The 10,778-nt window shown below is 31.5% G+C and overlaps 2 protein-coding genes across 2 annotated transcripts; one reads left to right on the top strand and one right to left on the bottom strand.

Annotated features, from left to right (window-relative positions):
* The first annotated feature begins 1,376 nt into the window (after positions 1–1,376).
* On the top strand, positions 1,377–3,605 carry LOC148607341 (uncharacterized). Its single transcript, XM_088543911.1, has 4 exons — positions 1,377–1,455; positions 2,113–2,213; positions 3,070–3,172; positions 3,442–3,605. The coding sequence occupies exons 1-4, from the start codon at positions 1,422–1,424 to the stop codon at positions 3,603–3,605; spliced, it is 402 nt and encodes a 133-aa protein (XP_088400037.1). The 5' UTR covers positions 1,377–1,421.
* On the bottom strand, positions 2,708–10,573 carry LOC148607342 (caspase-8-like). Its single transcript, XM_088543912.1, has 4 exons — positions 10,557–10,573; positions 10,303–10,391; positions 7,487–7,624; positions 2,708–6,682 (listed from the first exon to the last, which is right to left on the bottom strand). Coding segments are annotated over exons 2-4 (369 nt in total). The 5' UTR covers positions 10,304–10,391; positions 10,557–10,573; the 3' UTR covers positions 2,708–6,452.
* Between the last annotated feature and the right edge of the window lie 205 nt (positions 10,574–10,778).

The raw sequence follows: 10,778 nt of genomic DNA on the forward strand, positions 1-10,778 counted from the left end.
TATGAACTTTTTATATATAAAACCTTATTGAAAACATATAAATGCCATATGATTTTTCATGAATTTATTCATCAGTCAGAAACATGTGTTTTTCATATATTATTTCATAGCGGTCCTAAAAATATGTAAAACATAATATAAACATATGTTTTTCATGTGTTTTAAAAAACATATAAAATATATGTTGCAATTTGTTCTTTGTATTTCTACTTCCTAATATGTTGTGTATGTGTTGATCAGTGGTTTCTATTCCATTTCATTTGGCCTACGAGTCTTAGAGAGGAACAGCTTATACAAAAGCTTCTAGGATTAAAGTCTCATCTGCGCTCCAATAGTTCGTTGCCACTACCCGATTGCCATATGGGTAACCACTTTTATATTACGAATAAAATATATCCGTTATGGAAGTTCTCCCTTTTTCATCAGACATGACCTCCAACAATCAACATAAATGAGGACCAGCACGCATTTCCTAAGCAGAAGATTATAGTCCCATATTTATTATTATTATTATTTGTTCTACTCGTTTTTATGCGTGTACTGTTTAGATGACTTTTTGTATGACTTGAACTCTTGGTATTACCGGTTCTGTTGTACGCGGGGTGCGTTTTGAAATGATGCCCAATTGTTTAATTACTGGTATTAATTGTGTAAAACCTCATTCAAGGAATAGTTAAAAGGCGGGCAATGTTCTACAGAAATGTTATGGGAATTTGATTTTTATTTAAATATTAAAAGTAAAATGATCAGGGATCCTCAATTGCCTAAAAGTGTTAATTATAAAATCTACTAAGAAATATCAGGGTTTTTAAAGATTTTTTTTTTGCTTACCCTACCGGTGCACCTGGTCCATGCTCCCAATTTTTAGTGGAGCCCGAGTTTCTCATTTGCTTTTGTTACTTTGTATGTACGATTTTAGTTACTTCATGTTCTTTGTTGTGTATATCTGTTTTCCATGTCTGGTCTTTGTCCCTGGATTACATTCTTTTGATTATCTCTATAACCTTGGTTCCCTTGATTATTCTTTAAAGTGAAAATTCCCTATAGAATATATTTAAAATGTTGTAAAACATCGTCTTCATTAAGGTTCAATTATCTCGAAATTAAGTTCGTTGATCTATGCCCTTGGAATAAATATTTTTCAGTGCTTAACCTAATCGTCATTGAGAAAAATAAGAAATTTTACAGCAATTTTTTTTAGGTGTGTTCTACCATAATTTGACAACAAATTTGCTACATTACAGCATGTTGCACCTGATAAACGATATTTATGACGAAAAGAGTAAATGTGTTGGCATGTCCACCTTTATGACCAATTGTTAACAATTAACAAAATGACAAGCTATTTGTTTTCCTAATGTTTTATAAACTTGTTGTTTTGTTCGGTTGAGTTCTTCAATATCAGATAAAGCTAAACAAGCATGGCAGCGTGGATTCTCGTCACCATATTACTTCGTAAGTTGTATACTTAAGTACGTCTGTATCATTTCAAGGAAAAATATTTTTTTATATGATTGCAGATTTTTAATCAAAACAATTAATCCATTTATCTAATGCTTTTAAATTATTATTGAAATGATAATGTGAATGTAATCATCATGCTTTTCTATAATTTGTGTGAAGGTCTCAAAAACTTTTATGTCACTGAATTGTTATATTTTTGACGGTTCGGTATTTTTTGCCAATGTATTGTAGTTTTTAATTTCCATAATGATATCCCTATACTTTAGCATTAAACACAACCAAATTTGCCGCATATGATAATCATAGGGCACATGCTCGATTCAAGTAATAATTATGATGATCATGTGACAATTTACATATGATTATATGATTCTCATATATTAATTTTGTCTTAGCAACATATGATAAACTTATGTTTGTAAACAAAAAAACATACGATTTTCACATCAAGCTCGATTCATATGATAACCATATGTTGCAAACCATATGATTGCCAGCGTGGCTTTGTAATGCTTTATGATATTTTTCCAGAGACCATCAGGTAGTGGTATTCACCTTAAAAAAACTACATTGAAAACTAGTTCTCTTATACAGGGAATCATTTGTAAGAAAATGCAATTCTTCAAGCATTCATTCTGTCCTTTTTAGTTATACCTGTAGTATCAGCTTTGAACAAATGCGCTGGTGTGTATGAAAAAGGCGAACAAACACCGATAACTAACAATATACTATGTTATGATGTCCATCCGGTAAGATTAATAGTGTATTGGTCTATGTCTTAAATTCCATGAGTGTTTTTTGCTAAATACACTGTCTTATCTTTTACGAATGCGTATGAATATATGATTACATTTTGCAATTAAAGTGGCGTCCGAGTTGCTCATTTAATTTTGTTTCTTTGTACGTGTTATTTTGATTATTTCAAGTTCTATACTGTGTGTGTCAGTCTTCCTTGTCTAGTCGATATCCCTAGAATACATTCTTTCGATTTCCGCTTAAATATTGGTTGCGATAATTACTCTTTGAAATAATTTAATATATGATATGCTAATCACTTAAAGAGTCTCTTGAAACTTATAAAACAAATTTTACCGGAACATTTCTAAAAATATTATTTTTCTAAATGAGACACTCGATTTGTCAAGGTAATTATGTACATAGTGTGTATGATATAAATATTGTGTATGCACTTCAATTATAAGATTTAAAGACGTCTTGGGCATATTGACATATAAATACATGATGTAAATGCATCATTTATTTTATAAGAAATACAACAATGAAGAAAATTGAACGAATGAAAAACAATAAAACACGATTGATAGTGCAAACGCCAGAAGAAACATATGGAGACACATGCGCCTGTTCAAGCGCTAACTTTACTGTTTTATGCATTTTACGTCTGTTGGTTAATTTTTAAAACAATCAACAGAAAAAAAATACGTTACTTCTCTTCAGATTTTATCATGTAAAATTTTAAAATGTACACATATAACTAAAATAAGTATCGTGTATATGTCAAATGGACAACAACCCCACCGGAATGAAAATATCAGCCCAAGGACACCCACATATACATAATTATAAGCACAAAATCCATTACAGGCATCAAATGGTACAAGTAAGCAATACTGTGTAGAATTTGATTGCCCAAAGACAAGCTGTACAGACCCTATCCGACCCGTAGCTGGTTGTCCCTATTGTGAGGGTAAGTCACATTTTATTCGTTACAACAATGACCAAAACACTATATTATTTACCTTAATTACAGCAAGAAATCCAATGGAAATATTTTCTCCATTGTATATGTTTCTTAAATCCATTTCGGAACAAGAATGAATCAAATTGAATGGAGGCAAATAAGAAAAATAAATTGAACTCAATTACATGTATATATAAATTTACACGATAAATTCTGATTCTTCAGTACTAGTTTGGTCTTGACGTCAAAACAAAATAAAATCATATGTATTCCAGGGACATGTGTATACGGAAACTTGGTTGTGAAGGCAGATGACGGTTCTTGTCCAGCAGAATGTTCTAGTTGTAGCTGTATGTCGTATGAAGTAGATGAAAAGAAAATGACCACCACCTTCCACAAATGCTCACTACCAACACCTCCAATGGAATGTGTTGGATAATAGCAACGTCCTCTCTATTACAACTCAAAATCGATTTTTTGGAGAATTTATTTCATTTTGGTTTTAGGGCGTTTTTAACATACAAAAAATACATGCGTTTCTCAAGAAAAGAGAACGTTTTCCCTCCAACGGCACTTGGTCCATTATTCATGTTGATGCGTAAGAATAATTATAAAACCTTTGCTCTCTACCGAATCTGAAATTTACCTGACTTAACATGTCTTATCTGATAATTTGTATTAAAAGTACATATCAATTCATAACTCGTGTCGGTTTAGAAGGAACAACGATGCAGCAAACTGTTTTAATTACCATCCGATATCACCTTCGTAATAATAAACCAACCACAGAGGTTGAACGTAAAACAGTTCCAGAAAGTGGACAAATCAAAAGAATTTTACCAGAATCAAAGTAGTCCCTTTATAGTCCATTACTTCTAAACGGTTTAAGTCACATTATAAAAAAATAATCCACGCCTTTCTTTTTGTGGTATGACACATTATAGTACAATATAAACTGACATTGAGTATTCATTTACATTTACTCAAGTGCAAATGATTGTATCCGCTTGTTATTTCCTAAACAGCTCATGCAATAACTCTCCAAATCAATACGTTTTACTTTGGTAGTATGGCATCTTGTGGTACAATATTAACACGGTCCATTTATTCATAGTCTAGTTATTGTCTGGACATCAGGAAATGCTTATTTTAAGCCCCTGTCATGATAAATTGCAGACTTCTTTTGTGGTATAGCACGATTTCATTAAAATCTATACACTTAATCTCAAGTTATTGTCCTGACGTGAAATGTTTTTGGACGACAACAACGATTATGCTGACAACAGCATGATACCATTAGACGACAGCGAGACGACACTACCGACAACGACATCATCAACTATTATACGACAACAGTGTTTTCGTGGTTGTATAAAAACTATATATATATATAAAATTTCATTACAATTATCATTACAATAATAAAACGCTACACCCAAGCACATGATATGCATATTCCCTTTCTGTTGTGGAAATTTCCATGACTGTCATAATTTAAGAACATCCAAGTACAAAATGCTATCTTCGTGATAAAAAACAATTAAAAAATGAAATGCTGTGCCTGGTTTTCATAAATCCAAGCTATTTTTGTAGTATTGCATCTTGTAATACAACTTTAAGAGATCCATTCGTTCAGGTAATTGTTGTGACACCAGGAAAATACTCGTTTCTTGTCCATTATTACTTCACATTTCATTGTCAAGACCTCCCAATGAATGGTTCTATGGAGACCAATGTTTACTTAACAGATAGGATAATAACCCCAAATATCCTCTCTAGCTTGTATGATGCAAGGTTGTGAAGGCGTTCCCTCAAGTTTTTGAATCATATACAGGGAATCAGCAAAATGTTTGTTTTTTCCTTACGACCAACGATTCTCCTAACCTCAAAATTGAAACGTAACTTTTTGTAAATATTTCATAAAATTCTAAATACTTATACTCATGGTATTGTCTGGAACTGAACAATCAATCTACTACTGTAGATAATATTTGCTTGGTGTTAAATATTCTGGAAACATAAGGAGTTCCTAAATGAATCCTTGAAAGAATAATCAAGAGAACCAAGGTTATAGGGTACCATCTCTTTTGTCCAAGGCAATAATTATATTTTTCCTTCATTTTCTTTAGTTATCGTCCAAAGAGCGAAAAACCGACACATATTGTTTTCATGAATTGTGTTCTTACATGTTTTACCTGCTTGGGTATGATTGTAGATTGTATTGTAACTTGTACCTAAGTGTTAAGGTAGAAGTGATTTTGATATTCAAAAAAGGGTCTGCCTCTCAGTCAAATCACTCAAAACAGTGAGGATACATATTTTTATGCAAATTCGTTTGTGAATTATTTATGTTTTATTTTTGTTGTTATCACGAGCCCTCAAATTATTTTTTTTAAATATCCGTCTTCCCTTTTAAGAAACAATATATTTATGCATTATCTTGAATCAAACTTTTTAATCTGTCCGGGTTGGTGTAATGTCCTATAAACAAACACTAAATGCAATATTACTGCAGATAACATTAAAATTTACGATGCAAAATGCAAAAACCAAACTGACCTGAACATTCTATAATGTCACCGTCAACGATAAATTTGTCAATCCCCATAGATGCTAGATTTAAACTTCTGAGTATATTCGAGTACCCTTCTGGTATCATAAATGTGACCAATATACTATTTGTCTTTTTAATATCTGTAGTTACTACAAATTCTGGTGGTATACACAGGTATCGGCTAAGACAGGACCTTAGTTCTTATAGTTTATTGCAATTCATTTTCTCTGGCCCGGCGACATGGAAATGCAAATGTTTTATTAACAGAAAATAGAGCTATAACTGTGGACAACTGTACGATGCAGAAAAATGATCAGACTATCTAAAAGGCTGCAGATAGTTGTCTGCTATTGTTATTATCAGTTTCAGTGTTTGTCTGTTTTGTACTCTTCTCCCCACAAAAAAAAGTCTCATTTTATATGTTACACGAATACCAATTATATGTTTTTGTTAAAATGGTACAAGAATTACAAATATATTTGGTAGGTTGTTTTTTTTAAATATTCAATCCTATACTGCTATTTTATCAAGCTCCAAAAATGTATATTTACATGATTACTCATTGGAAGGTTCAATGCATGATATTTCCACTTCAATTTAATCAATATCCAACAGGCTACCTGATTTGTACAGGTAATAGTAAAGTAACTCCAACATTCCCTTATCAGCTATTGATTATTTCTAATCCAATTTATTTCCTTCCTAACGCTTTATGCTGATCACAATGTTATGTCAGAGTTTACCCGGTTTATCTGCCGTGTTATAAAGAAGTAAAACATTTCTTCTTTCTCTGGAAAACTTTACAAGTTTTGCATGAAGATCTTTACGTCCTAAATGCCAAATGATTGCTTGAAGAACGAGAGTATTGTTTCTATTTAAAAGACATCTATGACGAAGATGTTGAAAGAAATCTAGTGGGTCTTTGATTGACTCCATCACTCTTTTTCCAGAGCCACCAAGGCCTGTAAGGCACAAGTCAAATATAATAAATAAGCGGATACTTAACTAATTATTAAAAAGAAGACGGCTAAAGACTGAAACTAGTATATATCAGATTTTGTATATTGTCCAGAGTAATATAATAGCTTCCACGACATCGATCGTAATATTATTGATAATGTTCCCAAATATTCCTACATCAAGCATTTTAGTGTAAAGCAGAACGTATGGTTTCGTCCAAATTTCTTCATCTATCAATGACGTCGTGATTACGATGTTTGTACATTTGCTTTGCGTTTATTTATATTTCATATCAGTAACTCCTTTTAAACTACTTTTTTGAATTTTCAGGGTTTTGTTTAAGTCACTATGCATTTTGTTTCTTGATTCTTGTTTCTTGATTATTGATTTAAGGTTTGTTTCAGAATGCATTGACCATGGTATTTTTTACATACAAGACATGAACATGTGAGCTATGTAGTATAGCTAATTGTTGCATGTCATTACATGAAATTACAAGTAATGATGATTATTACTTGCCAATTTCAATGCTGATCTGAATGAGTTTGGGGTTTTAACCAACCTTAAACAGACTTTGGAAGTGGCAAAAATATCGGTTGTGATATTCATGTTGGAACAGCAATCATTCTTTTACCATAAAAGTAGGTTATATTTGTTAAGCTTGCTGAATTCAATCCAGATTTAAAAAAGAATGTATATTGAATTAGGCGTACAATTTCAGTATATTCAATCATATTATTTCAATAACTTTACCTCTTAACTTTAAAATTTGACCAAAGGTAAAGACCAAAATAAGATAAGACTACCTGATAAATAAAATTTCAAGTTTTTTAAGTCTTCTCCTGTTATGGCATCAGCAATGTCTTTGAGGAAGACCGTCATTTCCCAATCATCGAGTGGCAATGGAGGCAAATCGAACTCATCGGCTTCCTTGGTATTTGCCACTGTAACGCAAATTCATGTTTCACGTATAATAAAAATTTCATAGAGTGTACCAAGATGCAATTCTTAACTTTGAAGAGGTCGAACAAATTATAGGATTCAACATTCAAACAGCTAAAAATTTGATAAGAGCTTTAATGTGTGACACATTAAATAATGATCTTAAAAGAATGGAAGTGTTAAAAGAAAATATTTATATAATTTTACCATGAGAGAAAAAAAATTGTTTCTGAATCATTCCTCCTGATTACTTACATTTCCGGCCTTAAACCTTTTAAATTGATCTAAAACTAATTTCGGGTTGTGGAAAGTGTAATCGAGGGAACACAGTTCTAGAGGAAATCAAAAGAATGCAATCCAGGGACAAAGACCAGACATTGAAAACAGACAATTACAACAAAGAACATAAAATAACCAAAATAATACATACAAGATAACACAAGTAAATGAGCAACTCGGACTCCACTAAAAATTAGTAGCAAGGAACAGGTGCACCGGAAGGGTGAGCGTCCTCTGCCGGAAAGAAACTTTATAGCATGATTTCATAGCGACCAAACGTTTTTTTACAGCAATTTTGAAGATCCGTAAGCTTATGTGCTTTAGGTCTCACTAACCACTTCTAACGTTTCCATTACTTTACATGTTAAAAAAGTAATTTTCAAAGTCTCACTGTGAATTCCCAAGACAAATGACATCTTAAAGCTGCATACCGTTGCGAAGCTTGGAAAATAAGGCTTCCAAAATCATTATGCTAATGGTACGATGATAGTAGAAATTCTTCACAAAATTTACTTGAATAAATAATACTGAAAATCCACATTTTTACCTGTTCTGCTAACTGACAGCATGGAGGCAAATTACTCACACATGTAAACAATATTCATACACTTTTGTAGTTAATTACATATATGATTTTAAAGTACACATTCCCAGCTTTATTTTGACTACTTTTAATTATAATACACACAAATAATACACTTACAATGCATATGTCTAGGTTCAGTGTGTTTTTGGTACTACATAGGGGGGTGGCCATTTGACCCGGAAGTGGTTAGTGAGACCTAAGGTCATGATTTTTTGTCTCCTAATTCCAAAATGATTTGAATGACAACCAATTAAATATTCATTCCAACCTTTTATTTTATGGTATGAGACATTGTGGTACAAATTTTCAGAGAGATATTATTACTTCTACTCAAGTTATAGCCCAAAACCAGTAATTTAAAATATTTATAGAATGATGCACTTGTACTCAAATTATAGTTAAAACATAATATAGGTCCTGAACCCCCATTATCCACAACAGCCTTCCGTCAAACCAATAATAAGATAATAATTTAATTTGTTTCATGAGAAAAACAAAGATCGTTTAATCAAATTGAGCCATGTATCCATTTCATCTATCCAGTGATCCGTCATGAAAAGCAAAAGTAACAATATTTGAAGAAAATCAAATGACATAAACATGAAATAATATTTCAAAATGTTTACTTCTAACTAACTCGAATAAAATAGAGTAAGTTTACAACAAGTTATTTGTAAAGCTGCATATTTTTTTCATTCAATATAGGACAAAAGCAAAAGAAATTTTACAGTTAAATTAAATGGACTTCTGCTTTTACTTTTCATAAGTGTACTATGTCTCAAAAGCACGATTCAATATTCTATAGAAAATAACTTTGAAGTGATTCTCAATTTTTTGTTTAGAAACCTAACAAAACTTATCTATCCTGTAAGATAATTGGATAAAATGAATAACCAATTGGTTTCTTTTGTCAGTGGCATTTTTTGTTGTTTGTATTCATATATACAGAACGTATACTTTATCAAAACTTGAACTTACGATTACACAAAATTTAATAATTTGTAGTAACCAAGAGGCAAATGTAACTAATCAATTATATGCAGTCATAGAAGATGACAAGCTATCTTTCAGACTCACAAAATATTTTTTTTCTGTATACAGTCTTTGTGAGACTGTTAACAAAATACTTAAATTTGATCAATATGATGAAAGAAAACAGTTATTAGAAGTCACCTCGTATGTGCCTTTTAGTATTTAAATAATGATGTTTAAAATGAAAGCATTTGGTAATTTGCCATTCAATGTAATATGCCATACAGACATCGAAGATATGCACAAGAAAGCTTAATCATAGTTTAAAAAGTATGCGGGTGCAACCATTTTCTTGTTTATTGATCCCAACATAAAAATATCCCTCCACGTTATATAGTTACGCAATGAATATTAAACATACTTCAAAAGAAATGTTATCTAACAACACAACCACGTCTTATGTTCTACAAAGAGGCAGCGGAGGGGGTTAAAATTGTAAGAAAAAAGGAATTTCACATTCTATCTCCAGCCGCAGTCCCGCCGGGTTGGTTAATGCCACCTTACATGAACTATTAATCTACAACTATACTTGATCGTTATACATGTAACTTGTGTGTTTATTTTAGACGAGACGAAAAAACAGAATATGTAAACTATGTCAAACCAAGTTGTGTAATATTCCCATTAACATTTTAACAACCTTCAATAAAATTTTCTCTGTGAACCGAAACGTCCGGCCACAAAAACTTGAAAATAATTAATCAAAGTCGTCAAATATTTGAAATCAGGATATTTAACAATGAAATAAACTTTGTACAATAAATAGGCATATACAAGTCTTACTGTTTCACAACATCGTTCTGTCACAACAGGAAGTTTAATGTACTGCGCATGTGCCAACGAATAAAATATCGCCAGCTGTTTTCAAAAATCTTAAATAAAAGTAAAAGTAGAATAAGTAATAAGAACAAGTAAAACTAAAGTAGTAGTAAATATTTTATGTATTAACACAAACTTTTCTGTATTATGAAAAATTAATTTTAAGTCTGAAAGTAAAATTGACAAGACGTGCTTTTTATATTATAAAATATAATTACGGAATGTTCAGGTAGTGAAAGCCTACACAAAGTTTTAGGTTAACAGTAAATGAAACAGAAAATCGATGACTCAGTTGTCTTTTAATATAATGGTCTATTCAAAAAGGATTGGTTAAATAAATACCGTAATGGAAAATTCCAACATTACTCATGTGTCATATCCGATACGACATTAAATTTGTATATATATATAACATTTGCATGTTCTAAATAAGGGTGACA

The sequence above is a fragment of the Perna viridis genome, chromosome 9 (genome assembly GCF_037379345.1).
Source record: "Perna viridis isolate PV_CMFRI_1.1 ecotype Kerala chromosome 9, ASM3737934v1, whole genome shotgun sequence".
In the NCBI taxonomy this organism is placed as follows: domain Eukaryota; kingdom Metazoa; phylum Mollusca; class Bivalvia; order Mytilida; family Mytilidae; genus Perna; species Perna viridis.